This window comes from Galeopterus variegatus, unplaced genomic scaffold (genome assembly GCF_000696425.1).
Source record: "Galeopterus variegatus unplaced genomic scaffold, G_variegatus-3.0.2 Scaffold85, whole genome shotgun sequence".
Classification (NCBI taxonomy): domain Eukaryota; kingdom Metazoa; phylum Chordata; class Mammalia; order Dermoptera; family Cynocephalidae; genus Galeopterus; species Galeopterus variegatus.
In genome coordinates this window covers 826492-852749 of record NW_007726196.1, presented here as the reverse complement: position 1 = coordinate 852749, position 26258 = coordinate 826492, and the positions used below count along the sequence as shown (strand labels likewise).

Genomic DNA, 26258 nt, shown 5'->3' with positions numbered 1-26258 from the left:
TTACCCAGTCCGCTGAGCAGGAAGGACTCGCTCCTTTTCTGCGCCTCGGCCCTCTTCTGGTGGCGGGGCCGCAGCAGCGACTGCAGCCGGGCCCTGGCCAGCGCGCCCTGCATCTCCCCCATGCGCAGCGGGCGGCGGGCGCGCGGTGGCCGAGAGCGACCGGCCAACACTGACGTTTCCTTGAAGGAGCCGCCGTGACTCAGGCCCGGCAAGATTTCCTGCCCCGAGTCCCAAAACAAACAAATGGCCCTTGTGCACGGCCGAGTTGCTTCCGAAAACGCCTTTTTTGTGCTTTTGGCCAAAACCAAGCAAGGCTGAAAAATCCCAGAACTTGGAAGAGGAGGAAGGAAGGAAAGAAAGAGGGAAGGGGGAGGGAGAGGTCAGGAATGCGAGAGGAGGGGGCGGAAATAAAATTCGTCTCTGCACTAACGGGAAAAAAAGTACAATCTGCATTTCGCTTTTTTTTTCCCCCTAAAGTAATCTCTGAGAACATTCCGTCCGTTCGTGTAAATTTTTTCCTTGCATTTTTAATCCCCGCCGTGCCAAGAGCACGTGAGCAGGTGGCCCGTTAGGGGAGCGGTGGCTTCGCTCAGGGGCGACCCGGCGTGACTCAGGCGTCGTCGATTCCTCTCTCGGGGCCTGCTCCTCTCCCGCTGTCTCTCCCTGGAACTCTGCAAGGTCACATTACAGAGTCTCATGCCTTCTTCTCTTGTCCTCATCTTCCCACCCCTCCTCGGGTTGATCTCAGGGCTGACCCAGGAGCCGTCTTAGTTTTGCCACCTCGCTGTTTCTCGCAAGTCCCATATAAACTCACTCCTGAAAGATTAACCATATGACTCCGCTCCAGAAAGCAGAGTCAGCGGAGAAGCTTAAGCGGCAGCTCCGGCTCTGCAGATGCCCACGCCGGTGCCTCCCCGTAGCCCCGCCGGGAGGCAGCCTGATCGCCGAGCGCCAGCTGGGGCCGGGAAGCCGCAAGCGCGGCGACTGGCCCGGGAGCCGGGCAGACAGCTACAAGTTGCCCATATTCGCAGGTCCCGGTACCTGGCGCTCGCTGGTGCTGTCTGCGGTGGCTGCCCTGCCGTGACCCCTTGCTTCCAGGGCCCTTCCATTTTAGAGTTGCCTACTGGATCTGACAAGCCCTGAAATACCAGCTGTCAAACCAGGAATAACATGTGAAGCACTTTTTCCTTGGTCTTGGGCAGGGATTTGTTTTGCAGGCACAACCACCTCAATTGCCCTAATATGATCTTTAGCCTCAACTGCTTCTTGGTTTGCTCAGTTGCAGCAGCCTCAAGCTGGGAGAAAGGAACGCACATCCTCCCTTCTGGAGACTGGCGAGGAAATTTCAGTACCCACTCTTAAAAACACACTTCTTATTGCCGGAAATGAAGGCTCCAATGTAAACCAAGGTTTAGACATTTCCAAATCACAGTAACTGGCCCATGTCTGCTTCCTCTTGCATGCACTCTTCATAGAAGATGACTTTGTTATTGCCGATACCCCTGCAGCCCCCATCCCACGTTCCACCATTCCTCTAGCCTAGCCCAGCCAGCCCTGCTCCCACCAGGTTCCTTCCCCTCTTGAGAGGGCAAATTTTGCTCAGAATGTCCAGGAAGATTAATGCGCACAACACAAAGATTTTTGCTTGTTTGTTTGAAAACATTCAAGTAAGAAAATTTCCATTAGAGACTTTCCCTGAACCCCACTTCATCTTTGTTCCACCCACCCATTCAAATTATAGCAAGAAAAGAACGAACCTTTCAAAGGGGATTTTATAGCCTCTTGTTTCATTCTTCAGGCGGTCCAGGATACATAGGTTAGGGATTACTTTCTGGAGGCTAGAGATGGAGCTCAGTTATGGCTGAAGTAGCCTCCCTGCTATGTGCCTCTGATAAGGCTGGGAGCTCTGAGATGACAAGAGAGGACGAGCCAGAAGCAAGTGTCCCTGTTCTCTCATGAACCCCACTTTATATAAAAGCAAGCTGTGAAGTTCAACACTGGGCCATTTATTCCCCCCATTGCAACATCACCCAGAAAATTACAGTCATTAGCAGCCTAGATTTTATTACATCTCCAGCGAGACACACAAGAAATGTAACTTAACTGATTATCATCACAAATCAGTCCAGAAAAAACTCAAAACACATGCACGGGTTCATTTTCTCAGAGAAGCTCTGCGGCATGCATTCCAGGAGGGAATGTAGACTTCAAGTCAGAGGGCTCTAAGTGGAATGGAGAAGAGGCACAACTATATGATTTGTGGTTGGAACAGAAAAGGAACGTCTGATGGGCCTCTTCCTCCCCTACCCTCATGTTCAGCACTCGGAGCCGGATGGTCTGCTAAACTTATCATTTAATGGGGAGAAGCAAGTTGTTGAGACTGGCTTTTCTTCCAACCGGATACCTGATGGGTGGAGCAGGCGCCCCCTGTTCTGTCCCAGCAACCTACTAAGACTTCCGAACAGGAAGGTGACACACGGCGGTGGGGTGTTGGGAGGGGGGGAACTGTATGCGACGCGGGCCTGTTAACACCGCATAGGCTTTAAGTTACTCTGTGGCTGCTATTCAAACACTTGATCTGTTCTTCCTTCCTGTCGCCAGACTTTCTTTGGTCCAGATATTCCTCCTACCGGGAGAAGTCTGGCCCCTTCCCTTATTCCCTAGAGGCGAAATGGCCAGAGCTGCCTTACCAACTCTGCTTGTAAATGCAACCTAGAGGGCGATCGAGTTCTCTGGGAGAACCACACCAGAATGCATGATTTCCCCCACTTCTCTCTTGGCTTTAGTCAGTTCCAGAGAATTTCTCTACAACACCTTGTGCAGTCATAGGAAATAAAGAGGGCTTCATATGAAATAGACTAATTACCTCTCCACACTCCCAAGCCAATCATCTCACATCTATGCCTCAGTGCTAGGAAAACTGAAATCAAAACTCTCAAATGAAAATGATTCACCAAGATGTAAAGTTTGCACTGAGACAAAATATATCCAGTGCCTGTGCATTTTAATATTTCAGAAAATTGTATTTTCGCTCCTCTACTTTATTTCTCCTTAATGATGGACTACTAACACTAAAATCTGAAAGCTTTATCAAAATATGACTTTTTCCATTAAATTTCAAGGCTCCCAATTACTGACATTTCTCAACATACATATTAGAAGAAATATTTTGAAAAATATTTTTAAAAGGACTTAACTATATCCACCCTTGGACTACTTCTTAAATGTGTCAGCTGTGTTAGTCTTGATTTCCTAAATATAATATCTTCCATTGATAACAGGGCAATATAATTGTTTTGTATTGCTCAAAGTACCACAAATTCTTGAACAACCTATGCACAGTTTAGGTTTCCACACTTTTTGATTCATATGTTGATGCAAATAGAAACAATTCCCTGGAGCATCCTCAAAGAAAGTCCCTAGAAATACCAGAAAACATAATTATCACTCTAGAGAGCAACTGAACAGATCAGTTTTTGATGAAGGTTGTCACCAAGTGCATGTCTTTTTTCGTAGTACTCATCAAACAGAAAACGATGATGAGAAATGAGTTTATTCATGGTAGCTATTATAGACAAATAACTAGAAATGGTGGTTATTTAAATGTCTGTATAGAACAGTGGTTCTATAATGGTTATTATCTTCCATATTCATAATAGTCAAAATTGACATGCATAAAGACGATAAAAATGTGACACAATAGATAACTAAGAGAAGAGAAGAATACGCTATCTTTAATAAGAAGTGTTAAGAATTATTAAAACCCCAGAAACTGCATGCTTTATTTATTGCAGGGCTTATTTTTTTTTCAGACACAGAGATGATAACACCAACGTTCTATTCCCATCCCTTCTAGAAAGTGAGGCCACAGGAAGGTTGATGGGAGGGTAGGGACATGATTTTGTAGTAAAATTTTCATGTCAATCGGGGAAAAAATTAAAGAGGGGAAGACAGTGAGAGATCCTGACATGGGAGGAATGAGAATCTAGATAGCAACAAGCCAATGGATCTATGTTGTCAGTGTCTGAGTTAGCATAATTCAATAAACAATAACTAAAAATTAAAAATAACCATCCATTAGAACACAATATGAATAATAATAATAAAAAAACCCAAACAAACAAATAGAATACAATATGAAGGGTAAATAGTACATGTCTGTACCACTTTATATTTGGCTTTCAGGATAGACCTGGAAAATGATGTCCAGGGAACTTTCCATTTGATTATGAAAAATGATGCACTAGCTTGAATAAAAGAATAAATTTTTTAAAAATTTAAGTCAAAATTCAATATTATCTGTCACTTCCTAAACTCAAGAGGACTATGGCCTTACTGAAATCTTTATATATTGTAGGTGTTTGCATTTTAAAAGGCCATTTGTTGACAAATTCAAAAATTAATTTGTAGTGATAAAATGTCGAGCATTGTGGCAAGGAGCAGGTCAGAGAGCTTTGGGGTGAGGGGCCTCCCCACTACATCTAGCCTGGTCTGCCTCTTCTCCCTTCACTCTGTGCAGGGTGAACCGACATGTGCATCTCCTTCCCTTCGAAGTCCTGCTGCCCAGCCTCTGAGTCCAGGCAGCACAGGAGTTGGAATTCCTTTGCTGGTCAAATTCATCTTGAGACACACATATAAAAATTGTAACCTACATGAAGACAGTTATTATAAAGGGCTCTCTTTCACCCATACCTTATTTACAAAGTGCCCATAGTAAATAGGAATCTAAATTACTGGTGGACATCTTTTGTCAAACTAAAGTGAAACCTGAAAGCTTTAATTTGCTCATGGTAAATCTGTCCCCCAACTCTCTCCCATTTCTGACCCTATAATCAATCAGTCTAGCAAGAAGTAGCAGAAGCTCAGGCCACCCGTCAGGACTGTTTCCTGTAAACTCTGCCTGCAAATTGCAGTAGCAAGAGAAGATAAATATAATAGTAACCAACAGTGGAAAAACCAGTGATGGGGACGATGGGCAGAGGGTTGCCAGCATCCCTTTAAAGTAAAGTAGTGTAGTGAGCTTCCTTTTGATTTCAGTCTTGAACACAAGCTACATACATCAAGCTCCGGAGTGCCAGTAACATGCTGGTGGCAGGGCTCTTTGTGGCACACTGTAGTCAGCTACAGCTGAGGCATGCTACCTGTGACACCTTGGACAGGGTATTCTCTAAACCTTAACCTTGTAATCTGTGTCGTGGAAATAGTAATACATACCTCAGGTAAATTGTGAAAAATAATGAAATGAACAACTTAGTAAGAACCTCTCTCAAGATGGAATCTCATATAGAAGATATGTTTCTATATTTGCCACCTCTACCCTACACACATCACAACTATGAACAGAATACCATCCCACAACACAAGGGCTCCAACAAATGGAAATAACACATCGAGTGGTCATGTGCTGTTGATTAAAGCTCCTGAGCAGCACGGGACACTTCACCTGCTGGGCCATAGACAAGCCCGTGTGCGAGGAATTCCATGGAGGGCCTGGGAGGTTATCCACTCTGTTCTTCAAGCTTCCTTCTCCATTCAGTCTCTCCCACAGACAATACTCCTGAATGCACTGTATCAAAGAACTAAATGCTGTGATAACTGAATAAATACTTGTTTATCAAGTGTTTGAAGGAAAAGCTAAATCAAAGAAGTTTTTAATTGCTCAGGGTGGATGGGAAACAACAGAATGCAAATATGGCCTATTGATAAGATGGAGTCATTGAAAGAAGGTCACAGAGAAGGACAGCCAAGGCAAAAGATGCATTTTCTAGGTCATTTGGCTTATTTTCCAGGAAGGAGAAGAGGGCAAGCTCCAACTGATCTTGGGCTCTGCTATTTTCACTCATTCAGATACCTGGGAGCGCCTCTTTTGTGGCAGGCACTGTGCTAAGCCCTGGGTCTAACAAGGACGCCGGGGTGGCGGCACTCGGGAAGGCACGGTCTGTAGTTTAGTTTTTTGTTTTGTTTTTTCCCTAAAAAAATGACCGGTAAGGGGATCTTAACCCTTGCCTTGGTGTTGTCAGCACCAGGCTCTCCCAAGTAAGCCATGGGCCTGCCCTGTATTTTGTTAAATTGAAGAGCACTTTCCCCAAAACCAAGTTTGAGCTTCAGATATTTCATTTCTACTTTTCTTTCCTGAGGCCCAGCTATGCCTTAATGTTATTAAAATACAGTCTTGAGCGTGTTTGACCATTTAGAATATCTACTTTTTCAAGTGAGGAATGAGCTGGAAGGTCTCCCGCAACTCAGATGTTGCACAGTTCTGTGATATCTAGGAAAAGTAAATAAATCCAAAAGGAACTTCTAGAGGCCCAAAGCTGTTCACATGGCTAAATGTCTGACTTCTCTCTGAACCCTGAGTTCCTTGAAGACCAGGCAGCCCAATTCCTACTTCTCACCTGACTAACATACTGCATGCCCCCCAGCCCTGTTGTCTTGTCTCCCCCTTGCCCTCCAGGCTGCTGCTATCTTGGCCTCTCTGTTCCTCCTGCAGGCCAAGCTATGTCCACCAGAGGGGCTTTGTCTATGCTATGCCCCACCTGGAATGCTTTTCTCCTGCTCCTGCTCACCATTCACACCTCCAAGTAAACGCCACTTACACACTGAACCTAAAGTAACCAGCTGGCCATCCTCCATCACTCACCCTGCTTCAATTATCTGCATGTTAGTTTCATTACCTGCCATTTTTCTTGGGTTTATCATTGGTCTCTTCCAACTAGCAAGTAGTCTCTGTGAGACAGGGAATGTATCTGCCTTATTCTCCACAGAATCTCTAGTCCCCAGAATAGTGCCTGGCCCCTAGAAAGTGTTTGACCAATAAAATGGTTTAATAACATGACCCTTACATATTGCTGGGCACATGGCTGGTTCTCAACCAAAGTTAGTTTTCCTCCCTTCACCTAATATAATCAAGGGTGCATTTTCCCAGCAGTGGCTTTACATCCCACTGAAAAGCAAAACAAAACAAAACAAAAAACCCTCAGAGTTAGCTATCTTATTACATAATAAGTATAGCATACTACTACTCATAATAACTTATTGAGTAGTATTATGCTACTCAATCCCTCAGAAAACTGAGGAAGTGATTTTAGGAATAATGTACAATAAAGATTTTTAAAAACAAGGCTGTTCTTTCGGTCCAATGGGATCATTAAACAATCATATTGAGTAACTATTTTTCAAGAAAACTGAAGTACATGCTTTTTTCTACAGATGACATTCAATAGAAATTTTGGAAAATTCAGAACATCAAACCACTGTGAGGGTGACCATCTAAACTATATCGCCCCACCCCCTTCATCTTGGCCAAATGCCAACTTAACCTTTTGTTCCTGGAACCACAGAGAATCTTTTAACGAATCAGAAAAATGAATCTTCTTTTTTCCTTCCTTGTAACACTGCCACCCAAATTCTCCTTTACCCCCAAATTCTTTGCTGACTATGAAGATAGAATTTTAAAGAGAGAATCCCAATAGGTCCCATGATGCTTAGCTTCTATTTGCAGCTGACAGCCCTCTGGCCTGTTCCCTTTATCAGCCTCCCCAGTTTTGCAGGTGCTGGACTGACCACATTCATGAGACACTGGGCAGTTTATTGAAGAGAATAGCCCTCTCTTTAGAGTTTACAGAAAGTGGTAATAAGTCATTTTTCCACAAATGGCAAATTTCAGTTCATAGTTCAGTTCATACCCTGGAGCTCCCAAGGTCTCTACTCAGTGCCAGCATCTACAGCTGCCTTGTATAACCTGTTAAAGTAGCCCCCCTCCCTCCTCCCATAGACGACGGCAGCAAAATATCACACTGGGTTTGCAGATATGTAGGAATAAAGGGAAGGAAAACTCTCTCCACTAATAGCACCATATGAATTTGGTTTATAGAAAAGCATGCAGTTGCAACCTATTTGACTCTTGTCCTTCAAACAGCTTACCCAAGAGTTTCAGAACTTTTCATTCAGCCTGGGGACACAAGGGATAACACAGCCACTTCACAGCATATTTTCTTCCTTTGCAATCATAAGGCTCTTCCATAACTTTCATATTGCCAGAAAGTCTAAATGAACATTTAGCACAAAACCCTTGTACTTTATATCCTTTCAAAATATCTGTCTCTACACAATGATAAGGCCTGGATAAAAGGTCTCTATTATACAGTGCCAGCTGGGGCAAAGTAGTTTTAAAGCAGTAACACGGATCCCTGAACCAGCCAGCCACTAAAAAGAAAGCAATAGCAGAATGACCATTATGGTGTCAGAAATGGCAAGAGCCACAGCACATGAGCAAGTGGTGCAGACACTTCATACCACGTTGGTGATAATTGCATTTCCATATCTCTGTGATTTTATATATATAAGGGATCTTCAAAAAGTTCATGGAACGATTCATATTTTAACTCAATTTTTCTACAAATTTTGAAGTAGTACTCTTATATGTACAAATCTGTATTAGTCAAGGTTCTCTAGAGAAACAGAATCAATACGATGTGTGTATGTATGCGTGTACGTATGTGTGTGTCCGTGTGTATTTGAAGAAATTGGCTTATGCAGTTATGGGAGCTGTCAAGTCTAAAATCTGCAGAGTGAAGCCTGGCTAGTTAGCTCAGTTGGTTAAAGCGCAGTGTTACAACACCAAGGTCAAGGGTTTAGATCTCCTTATCAGCCAGCCACACACACACACACACACACACACACACACACACACACACACACACACACACTTAATTAAATTACATTAAATCTGCAGGGTGGGCCAGCAGACTGGAGACCCAGGAAAGAGCCAATGTTGCAGTTCAGGTTCAAAGGCTGTCTGCTGACAAAATTTCTTCTTGCTTGGGAGAGGTTGGTCTTTGTTCTAAGGCCTTCAACAATTTGGATGAGGGCCACCCATATTACAGAGGAAAGTCTGCTTTACTCAAAGTCCACTGATTTAAATGTTAATCCCATCCAACAAACACCCTCACAGAAGCATCCAGAATAATGTTTGACCAAATATATGAGCACCATGGCCCAGCCAAGTTGACATATAAAATTCACTATCACAAGTCCACCCCTTGTTAACTTGGCACTCATACTCATCTCCTTAAATCAAACTTAATCACCAAATAAAGACAAAAACAAGGTCAAACTTTCACCTAACATAATACAACTACACTGCATATGACCAAAAACACACTAACCCTTTCTGCAGAAGACAATGCAAAGTCCTTGGGTGATATATACTCTTCTCCTTGATATCCTGTAACTTAAATATATCATCTAAAGTTTACAATACATAAATACTATGATGTAAAGTCGATATGTCTTGTCTTAGTCTGTTCAGACTTCTTTAACAGAATGCATAGACTGGGTGGCTTATAAACAACAGAAACTTAATTCTCACAGTGCTGGATGCTGGAAGTCCAAGATCAAGGCACTGGCAGATGCAGTATCTGGTGAGAGCCTGTTTCCTGATTCATAGATGGTGCTTTCTCACTGTGTCCTCACATGGTACAAGAATGAAGGGTCTCTCTTAGGCCTCTTTTGTAAGGGCACTAATCCTATTCATGAGGGCTCTGCCCCCATGACCTAATCACCTCCAAAAGGCCCTACCTCCTATTACCATCACCTTGGGGATGAGGATTTCAACATGAATTTTGGGGGGATATAAACATTCAAATCATATCACATCTTATGTTACACAATAATGAGATATGAGAGGAAAGAAAACGAAGACATTTACTCAATGCACAAACACATGCAAACGTATTCATAACAAAATAAGGAAGAAATACTCATGGTAATTACAGTCCTAGTTTCTGTAACTGGTCACATGTCATACCTGGTATTTATGACTACCCTCTTCTGCTACCCATTTCATATTTCTTTTGACTTCAGCAAGCACCTCAGCCAGTCATGGTTCTTCACCTTGTGGGGTGACCTGAACCTTCATTCCTGAAGGGTCTGGGCTATTAGTAGTTCTGCCTGGATTAGTTTCTATTTCTAATCTGGGCCATTAATAGTTCTGCCTGGATTAGTCTCCATTTTTAATCACAGGGCATTTTAATCACAGGGCACTAATGGTCTGGGCCATTCGTAGTTCTGCCTGAATTAGTTTCCATTTTTAATCTTTTTTTTTAAATACTAAAAGACACCCTAAGTAATCTCTTGTACTCCAGGCATACTCTTCCTTATCTCCATTGTAGAGTAGCAGTCCAATTTCTCCTTGATAGTCAGGATTAATCACCCCAGCAAGCATACTAACTCCTTTCTTTGCCTATTGATTTAGGAGCATGAGGAGCCCAAAGTAGCTGTGTGGCAGTCTTAACTTCCGGTTCAGTGGAATAATTGTCGTGTCTCCTGGGAAGCATGCCTCCATTTGGAATTAAGACCCCTAGGCCAGCAGAGCACAAGGTTGTAGGAACAGGAAGCAAAAACTTTGGTAGTGGGCCACTAGGCGTAATGGTAAGTGGTGCCACTCCCATTTCTACCATTTGATTCCTAGACCATGAATCCTGGCTATGGGAGAAATAGTACCATACATTGGATGCTAATTCCCTGCAAGGCATTGCCAACTACCTGGCACTGTAACTACATCTTCAAAAGGCCATTCCACCATTCTATCAAACCAGCTCCTTCAGGGTTGCAGGGAACGTGGTAAGACCAGTGACTTCCATGAGCACAGGCCCATTGCTGCTCTTCCTCTGCTGTGAAGTGGGTTTCATGATCAGAAGCAATGCTATGTGGAATAGCATGATGGTAGATAAGGCATTCCGTAAGCCCATGAATGGAAGTTTTGGCAGAAGCATTGTGTGCAGAAAAGGCAAATCCATGTCCAGAGGAGGTGTCTATTCTAGTAAGAACAAAACATTGCCCCTTCCATGTTGGAAATGGTCCAGTGTAATCAACTTGCAACCAGGTAGCTGGATGATTATCATGGGCAGTGGTACCATATTAGGAACTCAGTGTTGGTCTCTGCTGCTAACAAATTGGGCACCTAATAGTGGCCACAGCCAGGTCAGTCTTGGTGAGTGGAAGTCCATGCAAACCTCCATCCCTGGCACCACAGCCACTTTATTCATGCACCCACATCAGGTGAAGACAGGAGTGACTGGGGAAAGAGGCTGACTAGGATCTACTGAATGGGTCATCTCATCCACGTGATTATTAAACAATCCCTCTGCTGAAGTCACCCTTTGATGAGCACTAAAATGGGACACAAATATCTTCACACATTTTTGCCCATTCAGAGAACTCTGTCCACATACCACTCCCCCAAATCTCTTCATCAACAAGTTTTCAACCATATATCTTTCATGTTCCTGATCTTCCAGCCAAACCATTGGTCACAGCCTATAAATCGGTATATTATCACATGTCTGGCCATTTGTCCTTCCAAACAAGATGAACCACCAGGTACTCTGCCTGAAGTTCAGCCCACTGGGAGGATTCCCCTTCACCACTGTCCTTTAGGTATGTTCTAGAAAAGGGCCTGTGGCTGCAGCTCTCCACTTCTGTGATTATAGATATACATGTGCAATAGTATCAGTAAGTCGGTTGTGTCATTTATAATGCAAGGGTGTGACACAGGCTTTACCTCACACAGAGACACAAAAATGCAATGCAATAAAACAGTGATTTCATACTAAGCACCTGGATTTTTATTTCCTGAGGATTCTACATCTTCATTTGCTGCTTTCTTAGCGCTTTGATTTCAGAACACAGTTCACTATTTTTAGAACTCTTCTGTCTAGCGTTAATGTTTGGGTTTTGTTGTTTTTGTTTCCTCCCACCCCTGTTTTAGTGAATAATTTGCAACACTCTTTGTAACACTATGAAAACTGGGTGCTGCATCAGCTCGGTAAGTAAAAGTTCAAAGAGACATTACCGTGATGCCCTATTTACACTACCTGACCATTCTCTTAATATATTTGAAATAGTGAGTAAAAACACGAAAAGCATTGTCTTAGCACTGGACAATTTTTGTGGAAACTTTGGAGTTTTATTCTTCCCACAGTATCGCCACAAGCTGGCAATGTGAAGATGCCAGACACTTGGTGCCGATGCATGGCACCTTAGTTCTTCTGCTGCCTTGAAAGAGACCTGAAGAAATGTGACTTTTTGATGTCTGTCACTTTAGGCTGCTCCTAGAATTGCAAGAGACATGACAAGAATCCCATTCTTTTTCCACATAGCTGACCTCAAAGTTTTGAAGCTCCTGCCCTCTGGTCTCCTCACCGCTAGTGACAACCCCCTCTGCTCAGCAGGGACTTTTGGAGTCTGCATACATTCTTACATTTTCCAGACATGAGATACCTAGAGAGCAGGATTGTTTTGTGCAGATGTCTTTCCCCACTTTCTAACATAGTCCTTGCACACAATCGATGCTCAGTAAATACTATATGGATTTGATGAATAAATCCTCTCTCTACTGAGCCCACCATAATTTCTCCTGTTGTATATTTATTTCTCAGCTTTAAAACTCTAAGATGAACATTAAAAGCTTTGACCCTTTGCTCGGGTGACATAGTTACTGTCGGGAGATAGTTACTCTAGACTAGTTCAGAGGAGTAAATTCATTTTTGTTTTTATCATCACATGCTGGATTTTATAAGCATCATAACTTCTATGATTAGCTTTCACAGCCTAATTTTCTGAGAGCACATCATTATAACATCAGACCCTTTTCATAGAATTACTTGTTTTTGAATTGTGATTATAGAATCCTCTTAACAAATAAGATTAGTTATCGTAAATGAACTCTTTGATGGTTTTTGGACAAGGGTTTCAGATATATTAGATACTTCTGTCATATAAATTTTTTTGTGGCCAGGGTCCTGAGGTATGGAGCCAGGGGAAGTGCACCCAACCACAACCAGGTAAAGAGCACACCAAAAACACCATTTCCACATGGGTAGCCCACCATAGCCACCACACTTGTCATGGCTGCTGCAAAAGCGGCTAGTTACTATAGCAAACATCACAGCCACCATGCAGATGGCACGCCAGACACACGACTGCATTGACACAAGGAGAGGCACCAGCAGAGACCCTCTTTCTCCACAAAGCACACTCCAGAGTAATAGAAGAAGCATCTGCTATATGATAACAGTGGGGGACCTGAACACACCTGTCTCAGTACTGGACAGATCATCTAGGCAACAAGTCAACAGAGAAACAGTTAATCTATCAGAAAGAGAGAAAAAAATCTATGGTTATTAGAGGGTGGAGGGGGAGGGGGAATGGGGAGAGTTTGGATAAGAGGCACAAAGAATAAGTATGCTTTGTAATAATGAATTAAAAAAATAAACAAATTTTTTTTTGTGATAACACCAATCTTGTTTCATAATCACTTCACAGAAGATAGAAATAAAATCTGAAATAATAAAAATAGGCTTTTGAAATGATGACCAAGTAAAGGAACAAAAAGATTTTTCTTTGTAAAAAAAAAAAAGCTTTTGTATAATTACAGAGAAGAAATTAAATAGATGAGAGCAAAAGATGGGAATTATAAATAATGCCTAAGCTTCTAAGTTAAATAAATATGGTCACTTAAGTTGCATAATATTATTTGTTATGGTTTATGAAATTTTATGTTGAAAATCATGCTGTACTATATACTTATTTAGAGCAAATGACTATTCCAAAGAAACAAAACTATTTCTATCAATGGTTCTATTTCACAGCTTGTAAAATATTGCTTAAAAAATCTAAGGCCTATTTGAAATTTATTCTTCAAATCTTGTTGTTTATATACATTTTTATACATCAACATAAATCCAGTTTGTCACATTCCATTTAATAAGCCTCAACTTTACCTTTTAAAAGCAAAAGTATTCTTTTCTTTCTTTTTACCACATTATAAGTACAGTAGGCTTTCCATATTCATGGGTCCTGCATTCCTGGATTCAACCAACCTCAGATCAAAAACATTTGGAAAAAGAATTACATCTGTACAGTCATTATTATTATTATGTATTATTATTATTTTAGTTAGATTTCTTCTAGGAACAATAGTAAAAGTGTCTAAAACATTTAGTCTTGTTAGAACATGATACTACTGAATCTAAGATCTTATCTTCCCCATACGAGCCAATTATTTTTCCTCAGAGAGCAATCCTTTCTGATTTTCACAGACTGCTTTCTGATAATTTGTCTCACAAAGAGATTGGGTGAAGGTATGCGGCTGGGTCATTGCAGAATCCTTGCCATTTCTAGAAACAACTCAACAATTCTATATGAATGTGCTGCTCACCTTTATGCTATGATTATATTCATGTATTCATGTGTAGGAAGGACAGTTCATAGCCAGCACATTAAATGTGTTTTTTTCTATTTATTTGGAAGTTTGAAGCTATTGCACACATGAAAGTTGCAGTGTTTATGTGAATAGCACTGCAGCCTTATTTCATTACTATTCATAGAATCATAAAGAGACTCTACTGGTGTCAAAAGAACCTTTAGGAATATGAACCAGTCCTCGATCATGTTCCTGATAGTCATTTATTAGAGTTTTTCTCTAATTTCTCACTGGAATCACATCTACTTCCAAGGCTGTCTCTACTACTGTCAATTAGCATCAATTGTTAAAGTTCTTTTTTTTAGGACATGTTCCAATATCTTCATTAAAGATTTTTAAGAAACAGTTTTTCTGCACATTCGAAAGCCAGGTGCTATGGTGGTGCTAGGACATATCGATAAGCAGAAATGAACATGTTTTGCTTTGTAACTTCCATAGTTTAGTCCACTTATTATAATAGCTAACATTATTGGATGATTATGCTGAATGGCAGACACTATGCTTAGTGCTTTTCTTACAATTTCTCATTTAATCCTCATGATGACCCTATGAAAAACTGTTAGTCTCCCCTCATCCTCAGCTTTGTTTTTCGCAGTTTCAGTTACCCACAATCAACCACAGTCAGAAAATATTAAATGGAAAATTCCAGAAATGCATAATGCATAAGTTTAAATTTGCATGCCATTCTCAGTAGCATGATGAAATCTCGCACCCTCCCGCCCCATCCCGCCCAGGATGTGAACACTCCCAGTCTCCAGCATGTCCACACTGTCTATGCTACCGGCCCGCCCGGTAGTCACTTAGTAGCCCTCTCAGTTATCAGATCGACTCTCCCAGTCTTGTATTCAAGTGACCCTTATTTTACTTAATAATGGCCCCAAAGAGCAAGAGTAGCGATGCAGGCAATTCGGATATGCCGAAGAGAAGCCCTGAAGTGCTTCCTTTCAGGAAAAAGGTGAAAGTTCTCAACTTAGTAAGGAAAGAAAAAAAAGCGTACGCTGAGGATGCTAAGATCTACAGTGTGAGTGAGTCTTCTATTCACAAAATGTGAAGAAAAAAGAAGTTCCTGCAGAGCGTACATGGGTTCATCCGAGGTTTCAGCACGCTCTGGAGGTCTTAGAACAGATCCTCTGTGGATGAGGGGAGACTACTGTACTATCCTCTCATGTGTTCTTAAGATCTGCAGCTTAAAGAGGTCAACCTTACTTGTGTGATATGACATAGCTAGTAATCGCAAAACCAGAATGCAAATCTAGGTGTTTCTGATACCAAAAGCCCTGCTTTTAACCAGTAAAATAATCTGCATCTTTATCTGTTCTAAATGACAGTCTTTCACATATTTGTAGGCAGCTATAATTGTTTTATCTTGCATTTACAGTATTTTATTAATATTCTTTTTTTTGGCATCTGTCTAGTACAGGGATCCGAACCCTTGACCTTTGATGTTATTTTATTCATATTCTGTCTGTCCAGTTTGTCTACCTGAGCTCTCAAGGGGGAAAACTGTTGCCTCCTCCTACATAGAACCTAGCAGAAAGCTGGGCTGAAAGGAAGGCAATATATCTCATCTCACTAAAACGAACCCTGTATTTCCTTAATTTCCTCCCTTTCCCAGCTCCCCCTGCCCACCTACAAGTTCACATATCAGTTTGAATCTCATCCTTTACCTGTTGCACTTTTCCCAAGCCCTTGTGTTCACATCCAAGCTATTCCCGTTGCATTGCTCCACCCTTACCTTTCTGAAGCAGTGGAGAGCGAATCGGAGGAGTTTCCAGGAGATTTAACTTTTCAGTTCTGTGTCTCAGCACTTATGACTCAACATTGAGCTTTGGGCATAGTATTTAACTTCTTTAAGTATCCTCAGGGTAAACACCCATTGTGCTAATCCCATTGGGTGATCGGAAAGATCAGATAAGATTATGTATGGATGAACAATTTGAAAGCTCAAATGGGTTATGTAATTTAATGCCTGCAAGAATAGCACAGCCTAACTATTAATATAAAATTTTCTTCTAAGAGCCAGAATTTTAATCAGTGGAAAGAGCTGATTGCCACGCATTTCTGAAGAGGAGGGGTCAAAGTTCAAAGAGTTACATTGCTCATTGAAGTCTATTCCAATGACCCCAGCCCACCCTGATCCAATCATTTCCTAAATCTATTCCTAAATTTTCTTGTTACTGTTGATTTATACTTTAATAAAATAAAGGAGTTTCAGAGTAAGAAAGAGTCTTAATGTTTATTTATGTCAATCAACTCTCATTTTGCAAATGAGTTTGCTGGCGATCCCCATTCTAAGGTCTGATTCTATTCTTATCTCTGAGCATCCCTGGTTTTGCACTCATTTTCTTTTCCCCACACTCCTCCCATCCCTTCCATCCTGATTCTTAACCCCTTACTCCCTACCCCTCACCTGCACCTCTCCGTGGGCCATTTTATTTCTGGGGTAGTCTATTTTCATTATTAGTTATTGGCCTATTTTCCTTTCTATGTACAATTTTAAAGTTGTAAAGTAGTTTTTCTTCAAATGTTTATATTTAATCAAATAAAACACTACTGTATTAAGGGCAAAAATCCAAAAAGTTCTTTTTGGTTTATTTTTTTCTATGATAAATATATAACTTGATACATTGTCTCCCTTTTTGGTTTTTTTCTTTTTTGGCAGCTGGCCTGGTGCAGGGATCTGCTCTAACCAACTGAGCTAACCTGCCAGCCCTAATATATTATCTTATAGGCAGTAAATTAAACTAAATTTGACCTGAGACTGTCTCCATACCTTAAATCTCTACCTGATGAACTGCAACTTAACTTACTACGTAAATAAACTAAAAGCCTGATTTAGGAGTGTGTGTGTGTGTGTGTGTGTATTTTTTTTTTTTAAAGATGACTGGTAAGGGGGTCTTAACCCTTGACTTGGTGTTGTCAGCACCACGCTCTCCCAGGTGAGCTAACTGGTCATCTCTATATAGGGATCTGAAACCACAGCCTTGGTTTTATCAGCACCATGCTCTCCCAAGTGAGCCATGGGCCGGCCCTAGGAGTATATTTTTTGTAGTAACTAGTTGAGTCTCTGTCAATCACAGCAGCCAAGCTTCAGCCAATCACTGGCTGCCAACTGATTAGACTATTCCCAAATAAGGTGAACATGGAGCTGTAACCAATCACACAGTTTCTGTGCTTCACTTCCATTTTCTGTTGATTAATATTCCCTGCACACCTATTCCCCAGGGGAGCTCTCTGATCATCTTCTGTTTCTGTGGGCTGTCAGATTCAGGAATTGTTCTTGGCTTAAATAAACTCCGTTAAATTTGTTAAAAGTTGTATTTTGGTTTTTGGCAGCTGGCCGATTTGGGGATCCGAACACTTGACCCTGGTGTTACCAACACCAAGCTCTAAGCTTGAGCTGACTGGCCAGCCCTTAATAGTATTATATCTCATGTTTTATGAAACACCCTTCCTGGGCCAAAAAAAAAGCTGTCAAAAGCTAAATATTTCAGCATGTTTAAACTAATAAAACACATTGGGATATTTTAACTTTAGCTGCAATTAAAATCCACTAGATTTTTTTTTTTTTGATCTGCTGCTGTGTTAGTCTGATGTACAATAATAAAATGAGAAAAGATTGTTTAAAATATGAGAAAAAAAGTTGCAAAGATTATGAAGTTGTATTTAACCTACTTTCCTTGCATTTTTTAAGTGAGAAAATTTCTTAGTTCTATTTTATCCATAATAAAATGTCTTCTAACATTATGAAAATCAAAGATTTTGGACATGAAATGAATGATTTGGATAAAATAGACACAAGGAAATACTGTGCGTATATATTAAAAGAATCCTGGGGAATCAGAAAAATCAATCATTATGAAACACTGTTAGTTTAGGCTTTAGTAAAACAGTAGAAATAACAAGTAATTTTGCTCAGAACAAAGAGGAATAGAAAACTGGGAGCTCACAAAGGCAGAAACAGATTGTGCTACAATTGTAAACCTTCACAAAGTTAAAACCCTTAATTTACACAATCCGAGGGAGAATGAGGGGGCTTCTGTTTCGAGCTAAACTGAGTCTATAGTCACACATTCACACACTTGGCAGTAGGACCTTTGTGAGGATTGGATTTGACAAACTTTTCACTGCCAAATACAACTCAAATGCTAGATGAGCATAACTTTAAGTATCTTTATACAGAGGAGTTTAGAAATGCCATTTCACTACTCACTGGAATAATTAACCCATCCCTGAACTTGGAACCTCTAATTCACTGTAGATGGTTAAAGTCATGCAAAACTAAGAGCTTTCTGCTTTACAGATCCTTGCTTAAGAATGCAATATTTTATCTAAATGACTAGGCAATATCTAAGGTTCTCTCCAGCTTGAGGATTTTCAGTCCAGCCATATCTATTCTGGGAAGCTTATCAGTTTTGTGTCTGGGGCCCCAGATAATGGAATGCAGCAAATGATGAGCTTCATGGTTCAGGGAGGAAAAAGTAAGCTAGATGTCCAGTAAAGTATAAAACAATAATGATAAAATAGAATGTATTCTTCTTTTGACCCATAGTTTGTAGTCCCTATGTAAATGTAATCCTATGTAAACTACATAATTATTTCTCCAAGTAAGAAAAGCTAACATAAAAATTGACCAAGTTAAACGCATTTCTAAGTCCCTTTACTGCACTATTTCCTTTAACCCTCACAAAACTCTATGATTTATTATTATTATTGTTCCACTTTTACGAGCAAAAGAAATGGAAGTGTTGAAGTGTTAAATAATTTGCCCAAAGTCACACAGGTAATAGGCATTGAAGTCTGTGACAAACTCAAGAAGCCTTACTCAAGAGTTAACAGTATTAGTCATAACAGATTGTATACTACTGGGCAGCTTCCTGCTGCTCCACACATGGCCAGCTGGTCAACTCCAATGTAAGTTCATTTGCTGAAAGAAATGTGGTTCAGGAAACTAAGAACGATTGTGTCTATCTAGTCTCAGATGGAGGGAATGGATACCAAGTTCCATGCTGAAAAGTTTGAGTTGGAGGAGGAGGAGATGTCAATAACAGCACACAAGTGACAGTGTGGATTTCTGTTCTTCTGATGGATTAATTCTTCAATGAGACCTTCAAAATGGACCTCCCTCTATCTTAATTTTGGGGAGTGCTAATTGTATTCATTTTCCCAACACCTTTGATTGTGCATATACAATATGCAAGGGACTCTGTTTAGAATTGAATGCCCAGAAATTGTTTAAGGGTGTAGTAAGAGATAGCTAAGGAATTGGTCCCTCTAACTTGAGATGAGCTACTACCTATCAATATATTTTTTCTCACCTCTCTGTGCCCAAGGCTGTTATGTTTTATTTGTATTCTGGCATAGGACAACTTAAGTTTGAAGGAGGCCCTTCATTTGCGAGTGTAAAAAGTTATGATTAGCTAGTTCTACTTGGGTTAATCAATCAAGAATCAGCAGCTATTGTTATGTTGAGGTCATTCATTATTGGTCAAACTTCAACACATAAGAGCAAAAATAATCCGAATGACCGTTAACAGTAGGATCGATTTCATGGCTACACATCACAAGAATCATAAGTGGCCTCTTAGAAAGCCAATCTTTGCACAGGATTTTTATATTTAATGAGATAGAGCGTACACAAAATGTAGGCCAAAGGATAATTTTAGGTTCTTACAGTTGTGTCCCTGTTCTTTTCAAAGCCTAGCTTCCTTTCTGCCCCCACTGATAGCACTGTGAGACTTCGGAATTCTTCTCTGTGTGTAAGATGACTTTATAACTGAGACAGCCACTGTTTTTGCAGTTATGACCTGAGTAGATGAGGTCAGTTCACTTAAAGGATTTTCATGTATTCACAGATTTTTACTAAATGGTTTATCTGTAATATCAAAAAGCAAATCTACCATAAATACTGGCCAACATGTATTAAGATGGAAAATACCTGTGTAAGAACATTATGTTTACCTTTTATCATATTTGTCTTTTTTGTTAGATAGTGCCATACTTTGGGGGATAAGGTAAATATTTCTAGACATAAATATGAAAGTGTTTTGCTTTTTAAGAGAAAAAAATCAAGAAAAATTGTTTTCACTTTAAAAAATTTATGTAATCAAGTCCTCCCTCTACTTATATATATTCAATGATCTAATTTTGTACATTCTCTGAAATACTAAAATATTTTTGTAGTTCATGTGTTTTCAAACTATGAACCATTCATTTCTATATTTGGTGCATATAACTATTACTGCTCCTGATAAATATGGATATACCTCTTTATAGTGATTTCTAAGTTCCCAGAAATTTAAGCAACACTGACCAGTTAGCTTAGGTATAGTGAAGCCTTATAACAGCGAGATCAGGGGTTTGGATCCCTGTACTAGCCAGCAGACAAAAAAAAAAAAAAAAAAAAAAAAAAAAGAAAAGAAATTTGAGCTGAATTTTAAAAGGCGATAGATCATTATAAAATATAAGGAAACAATGCATAATCCTGGAAATACAAGAGAAAATTCAATTTTTCCTTCCAGGAAAAATTTGCACAGTAATGATTCTTGCTCTTTAATTTTTGCTTGAAAAACATCTAGACATTTTGAAAACCCACAGGTAGAACTGTCCTGTTAAAAGGAGCCTTCAATTAAAAGCCCAGGGAGAGCAAGGAGTTGAGTTTTCCTAACTGAGAAAACAAGTGTCCAGCTAAAATGATGGCCCTTACAAAGACACCTTATTGTTTACCACTTCATTATCTGACTTTCCCTGAGCAAAGAGCACTATCTGTACTGCCAATAATAGTACTGGGGAAAAACACACATTTTGAGAGTGTGGGGAAACTCATCCTACCTTGAAATTCTAGTTTAAAAGGATATTACAGGCCACTGCAGGAGCAGCAATTGAAAAACAAAGGCGTACAAAAAACAAACAACTCGGGTTTCAAAGCCTGAAAACAAAGATCACAGGAAGGAGCCTAAACTCGTGCAGCCTGTTTGCTGAATGTCTGAACAAATGCTGGGAATGCATGTGATGTTCTAAGCCCAGTGAACAAAAGTGTGGGCAATAAGATTATGATGATTAATTTTCTTCCTTTATTTTCCATTTTTTCCTATGATGAGCATATGCCACTTTTAGATTATAATTGGGGGTGGGGGAAGGCTTTCTAAAAATGACTTTTGGGGCCGGCCCGGTGGCACACTGCGATAGTGCGCCGCTTGGGAAGCGCGGCTGCGCTCCCGCCGAGGGTTCGGATCCCACTTACAGACCGGCCGCTCACTGGCTGAGCGAGGCCCGGGGGCAATGCCGAGGGTTGTGATCCCGTTGCCGGTCCCAGTCCGGTACGGGGGCGACACTGAGGGTTGCAATCCGTTGCCGGACACGGAAAAAGACAAAAAATAAATAAATAAAAAATAAAATAAAAAAATAAAAATGACTTTTGTTTCTAAAACTAGGTACCAATATCTGCATACAGTAACTGAGAATGCCAGTCCTGTCCTCTGGAACTCACACAAAACGACAGTGAATATACAATTCTAGGCAATCCCACCAGATTTCAGAGTAAGCTAACCGTCAGGAATTCCTTATTTCTTAACAAAATAATGTTTTTATTGAACTTCTGTTTCTACTAAGCTATGTGGATTAGTTACCCCTAATATTTAAACTGTGTATCAAGAGACTACACACTAGATTAAATAGGTAAAATACTCTTTAATGATGGCTGGCTCTGAATAGAAATATTTCACTCACTGTAATATGTTTTCCATAGGAAATGACAGAATCATTTTATTAAAAATATTTCAGGAGTTCATAAAAGTCACAATAATAAAATTCGTACTGTGACAATGACTTAGAACATTGCCTTTGTAAAGAATCCATTTACAGGCTCAAGTTTGCACATTGCAGAAAGATAGCTGCGGAGTTGCTTTACCTTGTGTCTGCACTTAGCAGAGTTGAAGGAGGTTGGGAAATGTTTCAGGTAGAGTGCCAATGTGCTGGAGAAAGAAGGACATAGAAACCACAGGAGAAACAACTGTATCCTCCAGATTCAAATGATAAGAACACTACTAGCAGACTAGAAGAATATTTAACTTTCTAAACCTGAGGGGTCTAGATATTAAAGAATGTAGATTTTACTGTAAGCACATCTTAGTCAAACTGATAAAAACCAAAGATTAAGAAAAAGCCAGTAAAAGACAACACATTACATTCAGGGTAGCAATGATTTAAACATTGAGACTTATTATCAGAACTCTAGGGGCCAGAAGTCATGAACCAACGTCTCTAAAGCGATGAAAGAAAAAAAAAATATATCATCCCCTTGGAATTCCATATCTAGCCAAAACATCCTTCAAGAATAAAGATATTTTCATTTATAAAGACCTGTCATGAAGATAAAAGAAAACTAAGATATTTCATTGTCAGAAGACCACCATGATAAGAAATGTTAAAGGAAAATTTTTAGGCAAAGGAAAATGATACCAGAGGGAAACTTGGATCTTTAGGAAGAAATGAAGAACATCAGAAATAGTAAATATCTGGGTAAATACAAAAGATGGGTTTCCTCTTGTTTTACTTTAAATACATTATACTGTGGTGTTTATTTCACACACACGTACATATATATGACAATCATAATGTAAAGGATGAGAGTAGGGGTGGGGTAAATGGTAAATATTGTTTTAAGGTTTTGACAATGGTCTGTGAAAATTTAAAGTTCATTGTAATCTGTAGACTCACCACTGAAAGTATAATGCAAAGTGGTATAATTAGAAAGTCAATACATAAGGGCCAGCCCGTGGCTCACTTGGGAGAGTGTGGTGCTGACAACACCAAGGCCACGGGTTCAGATCCCTATATAGGGATGGCTGGTTAGCTCACTTGGGACAGCGTGGTGCTCACAACACCAAGTCAAGGGTTAAGATCCCCTTACCGGTCATCTTTAAAAAACAAAAAGAAGCTCAATAGATAAATTAATATTGAATTCTAAAAAATAGTCCCATAATCTTAGAGAAGTCAGAAAAGGAAGAACAGGCAAACAAAGAAGAGAATGAACATACAGAAAACAAACAGCAAAATGGTAGAGTCAGTCTGGCTGGTTAGCTTACTTGAGAGAGCATGTTGCTGATAGGACAAAGATCAAGGGTTCAGATCTCGGTACTAGCCAGCCATGCAAAAAAAAAAAAAAAAAAGGTGGAGTTAAATCTAACCATGTCAACAATAACTTAACTGTAAGTGATCTAAACATCTCAAATAAAAACCAAATTGTCAGATAGGATTTTGTTTTGTTTTGTTTTATATTTTTTCACTTTTGTTAGATAGGATTTAAAAGGAAAATCTAACCACATGATGTATATAAGAGAAGTACTTAAACTATAAGATGTAGGTTGAGGGCCGGCCCGTGGCTCACTCGGGAGAGTGTGGTGCTGATAACACCAAGGCCCCGGGTTCGGATCCCATATAGGGATGGCCGGTTCGCTCACTGGCTGAGCGTGGTGCTGACAACACCAAGTCAAGGGTTAAGATCCCCTTACCGGTCATCTTTTTAAAAAAAAAAAAAAAAAAAAAAGATGTAGGTTGAAAGTAAATGCATAGAAAAGATTTATTTATTTATTTATTTTTTAATTTTTTTTGCCTTTTTTCGTTACCGGAAACGGATCGCAACCCTCAGTGTCGCGCCCGTACCGGAACGGGACCAGCTACGGGATCGCAACCCTCGGTGTTGCCCCCGCTCCTCGCTCAGCCAGTGAGCGGCCGGTCTGTATGTGGGATCCGAACCCTCGGCAGGAGCGCCGCCGCGCTTCCCAAGCGGCGCGCTGTAGCAGTGCGCGCCACCGGGCCGGCCCTAGAAAAGATTTATGATGTAAAGACTAGGCATAATTAGACTGGACTGGCTATATGAATATCAGAAAATAGACTTGAAACAACCACTTTTATCAGAGAAAAAGAGGGACATTTTCTAATGATAAAATGATTTTTTCATTAGAAAATCGTAACAATCATAAAGATGTGTGTGCCGAATATTAGAGCTTCAAAATATGAAGCAAAAATTGAAAATGAATTAAAAGATGTGACAGACAATTCCACCACCATAGGTGGAGATTTTAATATTCCATCTCAGTAATTGATTGAATAACTAAGCAAAAAAAAAAAAAGTCACTCTAGACATAGATCCTGATCTATGAGTTGGTTATTGGGGAGGATCTTCATTAGATGAGCTGCTACAGAAGGGACACTATATCTTTGTAACCCCACTGATGACACAAAAATAATAAAAACGTTTTAAAACTGACTAGATCTGAAGTATTCTTACTCCTATTGCATTAATTTTTCTTGTAACACAATTTCTCCAGCTTCTAAAAGAGTCTGAGCAACATTTGCTCAACTGTCCTATATGGATTCTCCTCCCGTTCCATTCTCTTTACATAACATCCAGAATCATTTACTTTTTAATTGTAATGTTTTATCCTCCCTGCTTCTTCACAACACACATGCTGTAGATCTAACAGCAGGATGAGCCAGCAGAGGGGTTGTTTACTGAGGTGTTATACTCCTAATGGACTGAAATGATGGCACAAATAGGCCAATACACTTTCATGTTTCTTCATCTTTCTTCAAAAGACAGACATAAAACAAGAGAGAAAAAAAATTTTGACAGATGAAACAGATAATAAGTTTAGACCGTAATTCTGGTCTTTGAAAAAGAAAAAAGCCATTAGAGAGTTTTTCACTTTGCTCCTCAAGTCCTCCTGCTTCTGCAGACAGGTATAGCCTCTGACTCTCTTTTATGGAGAAAAGATGGAAGCACAGACTTAGTCCAAGTTGCTTCTCACAGGATGGCTGCTTCTTCCTAGCAAGTATCTATACAGCTGGGCACCCAGCTCTCCCTCCTACTCCCAGCCCTGGTGTTTTCTGGCTCTGAGCCTTGGGCATGTCAGCCAACCCCTTTAGCTTGTTATCTCGTTTCTAACATGGGGACCATGAGGATAGGCTTTCCCTCCTGTTTCACAGGGTGACTGCAAACACTAGAGTCTCGTGAACGCACTATATAAAAGTGTGAGGCATAATATAAATAGTAGGTATCAGCACTGGCTTTCTATTTCATTAGACCCCGTTTAACTAGAAAAGGTGAAAGCTCTCTTATCACTCTCTTAATTGTTTTGGCTCCTTTTTGCTTCACTTCCGTTTTCATTTCTGTCATCTACTTTGTGCAGTTAGGCCTCACGGCTCGTATGTGTTTGTGAAACAGAATGTCTTCTGTTTCCTATAAAGACATACCCTACACTTTGAGTGCAATTTTTAATTACATAATCTGAAGCATACGCTCTGATCTTATAAAGAGGCATTCTTCTGATTCTGATTAGATTTCTACCCCTGGATCTCACAGTGCACGTCATACTTACCCTCCCGTAAGCATTATGAAGTATGACTCATCTTACGTTTTCTAATTACTTCCTTGTCCTGGAAAAGGAACTTGGACGAGTATATTTGTCCACTATATTCTACTCCCTTGTCCCACACTCCAGAAAATAGACTCATTCCTCTGTTCCCCCCAAAACTTGAATATACTGCACAATCCACAAAGCTGCACCTCATGGTATATATGCCTTGGATGCTGAAAAAGAAGATATAAGGAAAGGACTTTAATGATAAAATTGATTGTAAAGTATATTCAAGTGTTGGGCTAGGCATAAACAAACAAACGAACAGAAATTTCCCCAAACCTTGGGTAGGGCTTTGCTACAGAATGCATCCTGCACATCACAGGGCCAGAGTGTATTTTTCCAATCATACCTGAATCATCATTAGTCCAGAAGGTTCTCGGATCAGGCTTGGTCAAGAGGTTGGCATGATTACATGGGTCTTTCACCTTTAAAACATAAGGAGAAAAGAAGTGATGTGAAAATGACTTCAGCATTTCAGCTCGTTCAGACCTACATTTCACAGGAAGGATTCCAAGGCTGAAGCTAGCACATATGACATATCTGTGCCCTGATTAGGGTGGTTTGCCCAG

The 26258-nt window shown here is 40.2% G+C and overlaps 1 protein-coding gene across 3 annotated transcripts in view; it reads right to left on the bottom strand.

The window, feature by feature from the left end:
* The window catches only part of SGK1 (serum/glucocorticoid regulated kinase 1), a 113320-nt gene that overhangs the window by 5809 nt on the left and 81253 nt on the right, over window positions 1–26258 (bottom strand). The window contains exon 3 of one of the 3 annotated variants that reach the window (XM_008580344.1): window positions 26039–26114. In XM_008580344.1, coding sequence (XP_008578566.1) covers window positions 26039–26114 — 76 coding nt within the window. Of the gene's footprint in view, window positions 1–4; window positions 452–1757; window positions 1958–26038; window positions 26115–26258 lie in introns of those variants that run through there. The other 2 variants (XM_008580370.1, XM_008580352.1) reach the window with 2 other exon arrangements.